This window comes from Apus apus, chromosome Z, assembly GCF_020740795.1.
Source record: "Apus apus isolate bApuApu2 chromosome Z, bApuApu2.pri.cur, whole genome shotgun sequence".
Classification (NCBI taxonomy): domain Eukaryota; kingdom Metazoa; phylum Chordata; class Aves; order Apodiformes; family Apodidae; genus Apus; species Apus apus.
In genome coordinates, this window is record NC_067312.1 from 8,736,241 (window position 1) to 8,749,204 (window position 12,964).

The 12,964-nt window shown below is 43.4% G+C and overlaps 1 protein-coding gene across 10 annotated transcripts in view; it reads left to right on the forward strand.

Annotated features, from left to right (window-relative positions):
- CELF4 (CUGBP Elav-like family member 4) overlaps positions 1-12,964 on the forward strand; it is a 733,798-nt gene that overhangs the window by 669,533 nt on the left and 51,301 nt on the right. For 6 of the 10 annotated variants that reach the window (XR_007891849.1, XM_051643093.1, XM_051643095.1 and 3 more), the window contains exons 9-10: positions 7,767-7,832; positions 9,488-9,568. Coding sequence is in view for 9 of the 10 variants with exons in the window: in XM_051643093.1 (XP_051499053.1) it covers positions 7,767-7,832; positions 9,488-9,568 (147 nt within the window). In the remaining variant the exon portion in view is untranslated. The remainder of the gene's footprint in view (positions 1-7,766; positions 7,833-9,487; positions 9,569-12,964) is intronic. The other 4 variants (XM_051643096.1, XM_051643102.1, XM_051643098.1 and 1 more) reach the window with 1 other exon arrangement.

Here is a 12,964-nt window from a genome sequence, read left to right on the forward strand (position 1 = left end):
ATATGACAGCCTTATCTATTAGCTTGTCAAGTAGCTAGCAGCTCTGATGATGGGCAGGCTGCTGTTCTGGACTGGCCAGTCAAGGATCAGTCCTGCTCAGGACAGACACCAGCCAGTGGCATTGGGTGAGATCAAGGCTTCACTTGTACAGGCAGAGAAAGGGATGACTTCCCCCAGCCCAGCATCCAGCTTGACATTGCAGTCCTGAAAGATGTCAGACAAGAAGAGTTTGGAGAGGAGATGGAATAGGAAAACAAAACAAAACACAAAACCAAAAACAAACAAGTGACCTGCCTGCACCTATAGAAAGTCCAGGATGAAAACCAAGCCCCTCAGCATTGGGTCCAGAGAGGGATCATGCCCTAGACATGTACCTGGTACAGTGGCCCAGAGACTAACTCACTTAGTAAGGGAAATAATTTGCTGCATTGTGTTTGTCCACCTTAAATCTTCAGGTGAGAGTTTTCCCATTCATATTTTGTATCAGCAGTTCCAAAACTGCAACAGTGAGCACCTGAAACATCATTACGACTAGGAAGCATTTATTTGACCCATTTGTAACAATCTGCCATGTGCAATAAACCACGCTTTACTGGTAAAATAAATAAGTGAAGGAATGCAGTCATTAAAAATATAATAACAAGTTGCCATCTTCAATTGTAGTCTAAGCTACTTTAATGATGCCATGTATTCCAACAACCATGCTGCAGCCATAATGAATGAGGTTGTTTAAGGCAGTTATGGGAGCCTTTTCAGAGCCAAAGTATTTTCTCCTCTGATCTGGAAGAAGGTGTAAATACAAATCAGGCTCTGTGCTGATGTTTTCAGAGGCATCTAAGTGAGTTAAGACTTCAAGCTTTATTTTTAAAGCTGACTTAAACTAAGCTTCCCAAAAATATGGATTTAAGTGACTTAATAGCTTTTAATACCTGACCCTGACTTATGTGTTTATGGCCTTAAGCAAAGGGAGGGAAGATGATTCTGACTCTGCTGTTGAATTAGTTTGTCACGTTGGCCAGCCACCTCCATCTCTCTGCATTTCTGAGTCTTCTGTGTCTTTCTTGCTTTGTCTACTGGAAGATTTTCATTGCCAGCCATGATTCCTACAATGTTTTTGCACAGCATCCATCGCAGCAGGGGTCTGATTAGGGATGAAGCTTGGAGATGAGACTATTAAGAAAACAATGAAGATAATCTTCATTTCCGGGGATTAACTATACAAATGTTATAGTATGCCCATATGTTGTTGCAAACAAGCATCTACAACACCCAGGGATGCTACCAAAAGGGCTTTTCCAACTAACAGGATGGAGCAGAGGGCACAAATGCTGTGGATATCTTGGGTACTTTAATATGGAGGACAAAAACCAGCAGAACAACATGTCTTTGAATGGTGTCCAGCCCCTAAATGGTGAAATGGAACTATAAAACACAGGATCAGCCTCTGTTTTCTGCCGGATCAGCAAATTCTTTTTGTTATTGCAGTTATTGTTTTGTCTGAATACCTAATTAACTACAACAGTAAACGCTGGCTTCTTTAATCACAGCATCAGCTGTCCTAATCAATCTTAATAATATGGAATCTCTACTATGGCACCCATGAATTTTAATCTACATAAATTTCTTAAGACCTCTCACAAGATTGTTGTATGAAATTATATGATTATGGATATAGATTAGGGCTGTAGAGAGTGATTTAAATTGGATTTAAGAAGGTGAATAGAGCCCTCCCAGCCATTTATTTATTTATTTATTTGAATCCTGGCCTTCATGTAGATTTTTTTAATTTGTTCTCATTATTTTATTCCCCCCCGCACTTACTGAGCAGTGCTGCCTGTCCTTGATTGCCCTGCTCCCCCATTCAACTCCTCAGTGGTAACAGTGACCAAGCTGCAGCTCCTAGGAGAGATGTAAAAATGTTTCTGGGATAGTGAGAGAAATTAATAGATGGGATAGAACACAAAGCTGTAAATCCAGGTGGTAACATGCTTTTGTAAGCCTATGCAGGGAACAGTTTTGTGAAATAGAGTTAAATAGATGGAATAAACTTGTCTGTCAGGAAATGCATAGATAATCAGAAGCTGGGTGTGAAGAGGATATCATACAGTTGCAAGGTTTGCTGCCTTCTTACACCAAAGTTAAATCCCAGGGTGTTTTAGAAGCCCAAAATGTGTCAGACCCCACTTTTGTCTTTCAGAAATACTGGGTCCCTCTGATTTCGGAGAGCAGATTTCCTTGGCTTTCTCTTACCCCAAGTTGTGACAGGATTGCTGTCCCATAACCCACTGATGGGGCTGGAGGGTTCCTTCTGATAGCTCAGGCAGAAACCATGATTCCTTTTCCTCACCACCTCCACTGGCTTCAATGCAGCTTCTCCTGATTTACAACACTGACCCTCACAGAAGGCTACAGCCCTCTGTCCCCCACAACCATTTTCACCTGCAATGCCCATATAACAGATCATCTTGGCTGGACACTGTAGCTGGCTGTCTCAGGGGGTGCTCTTTGTAGACTACCACTTAAACTGATTTTATTTATTTTTAACAACACAATTCATGGTACCACCTCCATCCTTTTATTTTCTGAAAAAAGCTAAATGTTGGGCCTGACACCAACTGAATATCCCTTCAAAAAACTAGATTTCAATCTAGAGATATATCAGTAGTAAGAAAGCTTCCAAGTGTTAATTTTAAAGCACTGGTATTTCATGCTGACTTGGGAAATTATCCATGGGCTTTGGCATCAGGCAGAGGATTTGGAAAGTGACATTAACAGATCTACTTTCTTTGAAGGACTTGGGAGTCATTTCTTGACTTCTGCCTAATGAATAAGTGCTGCCTTCGTTAAATTGATATTTATGGCCATATAGTAGGTCATTGGCTTGTTTTATGCCTCCAGGTTTATGGAAGGTTATCTGCCATGGTCACCTTGTGGCATCTTGGCCAGAAGCGGCTCACAAAGAAACAATGGTATCTGAGTAGGATTTTTCCCATGGAGATATGGAAATGATCAAATTAATATAGAGGCAATGTCCAGGGGTAAGGCTCTTGCCCTGAGCTGCCAAATGAAGTTACTATTAGCATCTGTTTTCACAGTACACCTTTAGTTTTCCCTGGCAAGGCTAGATCCTCAGCTTCTGTAAAGCAGTGAGGATACATGGAATTCAGCAGGGCTGATGTGATTGATAGTTGTCCTCTGGCCTCTCAGGACCCTCTCTGCTGCTTTCACTTCACCAGCCGATCCTCAATGTGTACATTACATCACATTTAATCTCTTAAGTGACTGTATGTCAAGTGTAAGATCTCAGTGAGTCTGACCACAAGGAAAGCTTTTTCAAATGTTATCTATGGGCACATTTGCACAGACAGTCACCAGCACATCCAAGGTCTTTTGATGATGTTAAAACTTAGAGACATGCTAGTTCTGGTCCAAAAGCCCCTTTAAGGTGATTTATTATATCCATGTCCCTCGTCTAGTGTCTCCTATATGCCTATAGCTCTTATCAGCCCTTATGCGGCTATTTAGCTTCTGGGCCACAGAGGCTTACACCCTGGCCCAGACAGCATGCAGAGGAGCTAACATTTGTTCCTAGCCCTGCATGCCTGTGTTCAACTAATATCCACAGTACAGAGAAAACTGGCCAGCTGGATGATGAGTAAGGGTGGCTGAAACAGGGTAACTCTCCTACCACTGTGCAGCATGACTTGTGTGAAGGCCATGGGGACGCACACCCTATTAAGTCATGTGTATCTTGCAGATGCATAAAGCATCATTTCCTCATGGTCTCCATATGCTGAGACACAGAAATTATTCATGTCTCCCCATCACTTTGAATTTTAGCACGTGTCGTGCTCCAGCCTACAGTAAAATGTAACCCCTGGGGCATGTTGGCTCTGAATCATACACTTGACCCTTTGTTGAAATTCTCATGGATCATTAGAATGTAGGAGGGCTGTCACTTCACTGAACACAGAATGGCCACAGTTTCCTGAAATGTCTAATTTGTGTCTTGAGATTTCTGGATCAATACCAGCCATTGGCTTAATCCACACTACAGCTGGAAGCACAGACAGTTATGCCCTTCACTGGGTTTAATTCATCTGACAGAGTAAGCAGCAGCCTGAAGATATGCTCATGGCTGCCTAAGCTACCCTGGCTTCATGCCGGGGTACACTGCCAGCCCTGGAGTCTGTGTCCTTGCATCTTCCTAGGCCATGTTGACCAGCATGGACACATCCACTGTACTGAAGTCACATCTTCATTAGCTGAGTAAACAGACTCTTCAAGCTCAGGAAAACAAATTCTCCAGTGAGAGAAAGTCAACACTTTTGTTTTTAAGAGATGTCAAGTTAAATTCCTTCGTATGGTGACTCACTAGCACTGCTTTTCCCGAACAGCCAAGGCAGGGTGTGAGATGATGTATAAAACACAGAGCCCCATGCCAGGGGTTTGTACCTCCCCAGGCTGTCAAGTCCTACAGCCCAGGGTTGCTTTCAGCTCCCTCCCTTTTAAGAGCATCTAGTTAGATCAGTGTTATCAGATCCTCTGTGTTAAGACCAGACACATTGCTGCTGCTTTACCCATGAGTAGATGGTTCCCAGCTTGGAGGAAAGCTGATCAAAATCAGGGAGAAGTCTTCCCACTGACTTGCATGTGCTGTGAGCCAGGAAGAAGAAACCTGCATGATCTGGGGCATAAGGCATCAAGGCTTTCCTGAGAAAGAACCCCCTGTTTAGATACTGTACTTGTTGACAAGTCATAAAGACTTAGGAAAAGAGTGAACTCTAAAAGCTTTCAGTGGGAGGGGGAAAAAAGCTGAGTTTAAAGGCCTGGTTTTCCACACCATTTAAACTGAACATTTGCACAGTTTTAACATTTAATCTTAAAGGTGAACCATGATTTTCAGTGTATATTTCCTAAACAGAATGGCTTGGTTACAACAGGAACAGTAGGGCTCCAAAGGCAAATGAGATATTCACAGAGCAGCTCAGCAGTGAGCTGAGTTGTCCTATTTGGGACAGACTCAGCTATAGCTGGGAGATTAGGCAGTTCCCATGTGTGCCCAGCTAAGGCAAAGAGTAAAGGAAACGACCACAGTCAGACAGGGACTACTCAGTGACTTCTGCTGTATCAAGGAGGAGTCAGTCACTGATAATTGTCAGCATGTCAGAGAGAGAACAAGAAAGGCAGTTGCCTTTGGGGCAGATATGGTAGATAATTTCCTTTACTTCCGACTGCAAAACCATAGTTGTCTTGTAAAGATTTACTCTCTTTAACACATCACCTCACCTTCCTCAAGAGAGATCTTCTGCTTGACAGGACTTGGTCATTTTAGGGGGTCCAAGTTACTATGATACATTCTCCCAAAGGTGTACAGAAACTGGTGTATTGCTCAACCTTTCACAGTGGTTTGCTTTTCTTCTGGAGCAATATGCTCTACATTTTCATTTTGGAGGAAAACAGTTCTGAACAGAGAGGAATAGGCTTTAGTTGCTTCCTTCTTCAAGAAGGCAGGAGTAAGTGCAAATAGTTATCTTTTCCCACCAGTTTCCTGGACCATCTAGTCTTCAAAAATACAGCTTTGCATCTCTTTTAGGTGAGGGAAAGGTGATTCTGCCCCTCTCCTCTGCCCTATCGACACCTCTCCTGGAATACTGAGTCCAGCTCTGGAGCCACCAACATAAGAAAGATGTGGAGCTGTTGGAATGTATCCAGAGAAGGGCCACAAAAATGATCTGATTGCTGGAGCACCTCTCTTATGAAGACAGGTTGAGGGAGTCGGGATTGTTCGGCCTGAAGAAGAGAAGGCTTCAGGGGGACATCATAGCAGCCTTCCAGTACTTGAAGGGGGCCTACAGGAAAGCTGGGGAGGGACTTTTTACAAGGGCTTGTAGAGAGAGGAAAAGGGGTAATGGTTTTAAATTGAAAGAGGAGAGACTTAAGTTAAAGATCAGGAGGAAATTCTTTAGTGTGAGGGTAATAAGGCACTGGAACGGCTGTTCAGAGAAGTTGTGGAAGCTCCATCCCTGGAAGTATTCAAAGCCAGGTTGGATGGAGCCCTGAGCAACCTGATCTAGTGTGAGGTGTCCCTGCCCATGCAGGGGAGTTGGAACTTGATGATCTTTAAGGTAAGGTCCCTTCTAACTCAAACCATTCTATGATTCTATTTTATGATTCTATGATTCTATGATTATGCCTTCCACTGATGTCCCATAAGTTTTAATGTATTATCCTCACACTCCTTTTCAAGATGTGAAAATCTCTAAAGTAGGGCAGTGTTTTCTCATTTCACTTACACATATATTGAGGGATCTCCAAAAGTCAGCTAGGAAATGAACCAAACAACTTCCAGCCTAAGACTGCAATCCCACTTACTTCTCTCTGTGACTAACCCATCCTCAAAGTCCTTGTAATCTAGTAATGTCCATAATGAACAAGAGCCTCCAAGCCTTATCCAGCAAACTGGATTTCTCCCATCAAACTTTGGTCTTCTCACCATTCCTCCTTGGATTTTGGGCTACAAGTGCAAGATCTCACAAGCTTCCATCATGATCAATGGTGATCTTCGAAGTTAAGTTTCAAGCGGTATTTGCATCTGTAAGAAAACACTTTGTTCCTTGAGTCCTTAACACTCGGGTCTACAAAATTCCCCCACACTTTGGCAGCTAGTCAGTATCTCTCCTTGGGCAGGTCAATGGCATTACAATTCCTTGCAAGAGGCCCACACCTTTGCAAACTCCAAGCTCCTGCTTCTAGATACACCTCCATGCTTGTAGGAAAGAAGGTGGGATGGCAGGGGAAAAGTGGCAGCTTCCTAAGGGATCATCCTACAGTTACAAAGCCAGAGGGACTGTGTAAATGTAGAACTGTGCAGCACCAATAAATTCAAATTAAACTCATAACAAGAAGCGAAATATTAGGGCCAAGGTGACATTTGGGCTGGAGGTTCAGCCAAGTTTTGCTTTAAATATTTTATTGCTGCAGATAAAGAAAGAGCTTATCCAACATGTTTCTCTCTCTCTTTTTCTCCCTCTGTCAACCAAAAGGGAAAAGGAAAAAAAAAATAATTAACTAGCTTTGGTTGTATTTGAGCTAGACTTCAAAGTTGCACAAAATAAACAGATTTAGGGGGGAGGAATGCACACTTATAAAGAGAGAAAATGCACTTTGAAGCCAGCAAGAGACTGCATGCCTTACACAGAGATTCACAGCATCCTCCCTGGAGCAGACAAGTGGTGTCTCCCTCCCCTCCAAGCAACATCTCCTCTCACACAGGGGGCTGCCTGGCAGCACTGCAATCCTTCCAAGGGATGTTGGGATGGCAGAAGCCACTGCTTTGTTCTCTTCTCCTTCCTCCTGCTATGTCCATGTTGTTTTCTGCTCTGATTAAAAGTTTAATGCGACTGTAGCTGTCACGGAGATCTGAGTTTGCACAGTGCCTAGCACAGTGTCAGTCCTGGCTGAAGATGCGGGCTCTTTGGGGTTGACTACAGCAATGCAGAAAGTCTGAATGATCAGAGGTGGGATACATAATTTAAGATAAAGGAAAGAGGGGAGAGGTTTGTGTGACCTTTGCTTCAAAATCTCACTGGAATACAGCCAGGGGACAGAGACCTCCTAGCCATCATGGGGGCCTCTGTGCAGTTCTGTCCTTAGGGTGAGCAAGGTTTGTCTGTCTCATACCACCTATTTATGAGGGAAGAGAAGTGAAGACTGCCTGTCATGCTTTAACCCCTCAATTCCTTTTCTCTCTTGTATCTCCACAGCACAGAGCCCCACTGCAGCAGACCCCTTGCAGCAAGCCTACGCTGGAGTGCAGCAGTACGCAGGTCGTTAGTATTAACACTTTCTCCCAATAAACATTTCTCTTCTCTGAAGCCTTTAATCTCTGAACACGCCTGAGGGGGCTGGGTCTAGGGAGGTGTTTGCTCATCCAGTGGCAGGCTGGGAGCCACAGAATCAGATAAATTTGCACTCCTTGTGAAAACTGATATGAAGTCCAGTGTCTTTTCTCCCTTAGAAGGCAACCTCCTCCCTTTCCCTAGGGAAAGGCTCCCACTAACTGTACCTTGGGGCAGCTTCATTGGCAGGCCCAGGCCCAGTCTGCTTAACATAGTGCACAAGTGCAAAACCAGGCCACTGGTGTGGAGGCCACTTTCTATAACAGGTTTCCTGGGTGCTGCAGAAAGGAAGGGAGCTGGGTAACCAGATGCTGCAGAATCACTGCTGCTGTGACTGGCAGGGCATGTCTGCACATCCCTGTATTGTAGGGTATGTCTACACTAGCCATACCCCATCTAGTTAGTTTGAGGCTTGCTTAAGAGCTACACAGACATGCTCCTGGCTTCTCAGCAGATTTCTCCATGGCTCCCGAGAGGTCAGCCTCTGCTCCTGTGGCCCCGTAAGCTGAGCAGCTCCTTTGCAGTTGATGGACTGACAGCAGCCAAAGTGACCTGGTGCAGACCATGACCCCACCATGTTCAGCCTCCCCTCATGAGGTGTCCATGACCAACGTTGCAAGGAAGCTGCCACCCCAAATTTCCTGCGGTAACTGGAGCAATCATGAGATCCCGCAGAGGAATGGCTATTATCTCATGTCAGCACTGTATCTGGAAACTTAATTTAATTCTCCGTGTAGGGCTTCATTTGCCAGTGTTTTAGTTATTGTCATTTATTGCTTGTGAGGTTTGATAGATGGGAAGCAGCTCAACCCTTTGAGCTGTTAATTAACCCCTCTGCACACACATGGCCCCTATCCCACTCTCTCTGGGTTCACAGGCGACCCATACTCTGTATTTTTAGCAGCAAGGCACATCATCTACCATCTGTGGTACTGACTGGCTTCCCTTGACTGCTTGGTGGGGAAGCTGAGGTGGGGAAAATTGTTTAATTGCTGCATACTGTTTCCACTGTGTTTGTGTGAGAGGAAGGAAGTCTCTATGGACATGAAAGAAAACATACATATCTGAGAGTGTATGTACAACTGTGCCTATACAGTGTGTGGACATAAAAAGGTTAGAGTAAGGGAGAAAACATTTATGAACTGGTTTTATGAGCTTGTGAATTAATCAGAGTGCAGGAGAGATTACACAGGGAAGTGTGCACTTGCATTCTTCACGTGGCTGTCAGCATGGGCATCAATGTGCTGAGCTCATGGATGGATGTGTTTGTGGCACCATCTGGGATGGTTACGAATCTCTGCTGGGAGAAGTCCCAGCAGAGAACCCTGCTTACACTGCATAGCTGTCCCAGGAGTCACTGCTGATGAAGTTGAAGGGAGGGTGAATGCTCAGGACCATGTGGCACTTCCTGGACCACCACTGTGGTGTTTCTGCCTCACCTCAGGCTGCATGAGATGGCCCTTCACAGTACCAAAATGCAGGGGAAAGCCCCACATCTAGCTTGGTATGACAGTTTGGAGTGAAAGCTCCTTGCTCCCCAGCACTGAAATATGTCCCTCTTTCTTCTCTCTTTCTTTACCCTGTAGCTGCTTATCCTGCTGCTTATGGCCAGATTAGCCAAGCGTTCCCACAGCCACCTCCTATGATCCCACAGCAACAGAGAGAAGGTGAGTAAACAGGCTGTCCCCCTTTCTGGCCTCAGGACACCATCCCTGCCACATTAACTCCTCACCTCATACACCATACATTAAATACTTGATTACTTTAAATCCCTGATCCACTGAATCTTTCCTCCATTTCCGTATGTGGCACAGCATCATTGGCACTAACATTAATATGCAGGAATGTCCTCATGGGGGATCACTGCTGAGATCTCCCCAGTCCCCAGGAAGGGAACATGTTGATGCGAATGGGCCATGGAAAGTCCTGCTAGCAACACAGGCAATAACATCCAGCGGGGGTCTGTGTCAGGGACAAGCAACAAGAATGTGGGTAAAAATGCAATTGCATTGGAATAATGTGATTTCAAACACCTGCTATTTAGAGAGACAGGACCTGTTATTTAGTAGAGCTGATACAGTACTTTCATCCTCCTTTGATAATCTGGAAATAGAAATCAGACCTTTTAAAGTACATTTTCTGTATGAGGATGAGATTAATCTTGCAATAAAAGTATCTACTTCTTTACATTGACTGTAAGACGTGTCCAAGTTACCTGGCCAGCAGGACTGGATGGCTTCACTGGAGACCTGAAGAGTGAGGAGTGAGGAGAAGTGAATCTCCCATTATTGTATGTAAATATATGTAAATGTTTTGGGAGGCAAACATGCTATGTAATGTTCCCTTTACAGCCAGAGGGGAGCAGTGAGATCCCCAAAGGTAACCCACTCAGGTAGTCCCAACTCTTCTCCAGGGAGCCTACTGCTCCCTTTTGATAAGAAGAGGAAACTGCTTGTCTAAGTGAGGCATTTAAGTCAAGTGCTTCAGCTTAGTGAAGAGACCCTCATTTTAAATAATTACATTTCAATTTTTATCCTCTATTAGATCACTAATTCAGATATATTCTATGTTATACGTGTTATTATATATATAATGACATTTAATATTTTAATATAGTGTAATAGTCAGAATGAAATTAATCAAGAGTACACTATCACACTAAAATATTCTGATGGCCTAAAACTACTTTGGAGGAGAAATCTCATTTATAAGAAAATTAGAAATGTCGGCATTTCGATCTAATTTTGAATCAATTTTTTCCTGATGTCAGAATTTCCTGGGGAACACAACTTCCAGCTCCTGATTAGCTCTAGTACACGTCCCTGCTGTGAGAACAGATGCACAGACCAAACGTATCATTACAGAGATGTTTCCCCCATGCTGAAGGACTTTGCTTTTTATTACTTACTGGGGCTAGATTAAGCACAGGACAAAATGGCGAGCAGATCATTGCTCAGCATAGCATCATGCCAGGAACCATCAGAAGCACAGAATAGCTGTTGAGCACACTTTGAAGACCCACTGCCCAAGGACCCCTGTGTTGGCAAGACATTATGTGTCTCTCTGGTTTGAGGGTGAGTGTCACCCAGTGGACAAGTCATAACTCCTCACTCCTTTTTATAAGCAGCTGGTATTGACAATGGCTGGGGACCAGATATATAAGATGAACCACTAGTCCAATGGAGGTTACCATTCCCAGTGCCCTCTGTTTTTCTGCAGGATTTAGCTGCCATGACTTTCTCTGCTGCTTCCTAGAGAGAGAATCTCTAAGGCAAGAGACTTTTTTTTAGCAGAGGGTTGAGACCTTTAAGTATCTCTAACCTTTAACAGAAAAAAGCAACAAGAAAGAAGCATAGTAATAATAATGCTTAGTGCTGAGAAGAGTATTTTATGTTTCCAGGGATGTGCACAAACATTGATTTGTTAATGAACCAGTCCTACCACTACATAACATCAATGATCACATTGTTAATAAGGATGATAACGTTTTGCTCTTGGATCCCAGTTGGATAACAAGACCAGAGCTGCTTGACTGCTGCATCATTCCTGTAGAGATTAGTCATTACTTTCACATGAGCACTGAGTCTGCCAGTAGCTGATGGGGTGCTTAGAGTGGAATAGATCCAAAGTGATCAAAGTTAGAGATGAGGTCTTGATTCAGGCCATGTCAACCAGGCAAAATGTGGGGGTAGTTTTAAATTTGCATGGCATTACTCATCTTGACATAGTTTCTGAAACTTAAAAATACACTTACATATTAAAATAAAGTGGTGCAAGCTTGTGACTCTCAGCTGCCCTGTGCTCACTCATGCTAGGGACTAAATAACAAGCAGAATCAGAAGAGTCACTGAAGTTACAACCTCTAACAGAGGTAGCTGTAGTAGAGGTGAGGTGTATATCCTACTTTGTGTGCAGCTGACCAAATGGCCATAGACTAAATTCTTACAGCACAACCCATTTTTACTTTTGGAAAAGCAGTCTGGTTACAGCCTTTTTTTATGACACTGATTCACAGTGTGAGGGGTGCAATGATAGACAGATGATGTCAAACACAGGTAAAAGGAGTTTATTCATGTTGACAGTGTACACCCAGGACTAGGTTGGGTCTGCTGCTGTCCGCATGCTAAATAACTAACAATAAGCTGGAGGATGAGGAGCATGGACAGAGCAAAGGCTTTGTAGCTCAGGTTCCACCAAGCTGAATCAACACAGATCCACCACAGAGTTCTCAAACGTGTGCTTCTGTGCCTTCAGTCATGTCTTTTTGCATTATCCTGCAAGATTTGCCTGTAACTTACAGACCATTCATGAACTGTACATTCCTTAAAACTTTAAGTTCCTTTTAGTTTGAAACAAGCCTATTTGTGCTTCTTGTGCATTAATGAACAGAAATATCTCTAACTTAAAGCCAGAAAACCAAGAGCCGAGGTAGATGTCAAGGTAGAAATGAACTTTGATTCTCTTCTCGTAACATGTCATGAGGTGAGATTTGTAGATGGCTTACAGCCCTTTTGAAAACCAAAGCAAAATTTGTGGCAAATAATTGTAGCACCTTATTCAGCCCTGAACTGCCAAGTATGCTGTTCTCCAACAACTCATCACCTCATACCAAACAAGACTTACCACTCCAACAAAATAGTTGGATACTTCCCTGACATTTAGTCATACCAGCTGTGATCTTCCTCTTGCACCAGTGATCCTGATCAAGTCCTTTGAAATTCATTGCATGTGTGCACTGAGAACTTACATCAGCATTCTGAGCTGAACAACTTGTACCTTTGGTTTCTTAAAAATAAACACATATATATGAATAGGTGGCCATGCACATAAACGAATAGTCTTCCATGAAGTGCCCAGATTAACTTGATACAGGCAAAAAAGCCCCACAACAAGATAGAAGAGCTGACAGAATGAGATTGTTTTTTGAATTCTTTACCAAGGAGTTTAATTGTGCTAGGTAACTTACAGAAGGATGAATTTAACAAGAAATTGCTTGTTAAATTCTAATGGCAGAATATTCATATGTGAGGATGCGAAAACAAATCAAACTACTCTGGGTTATT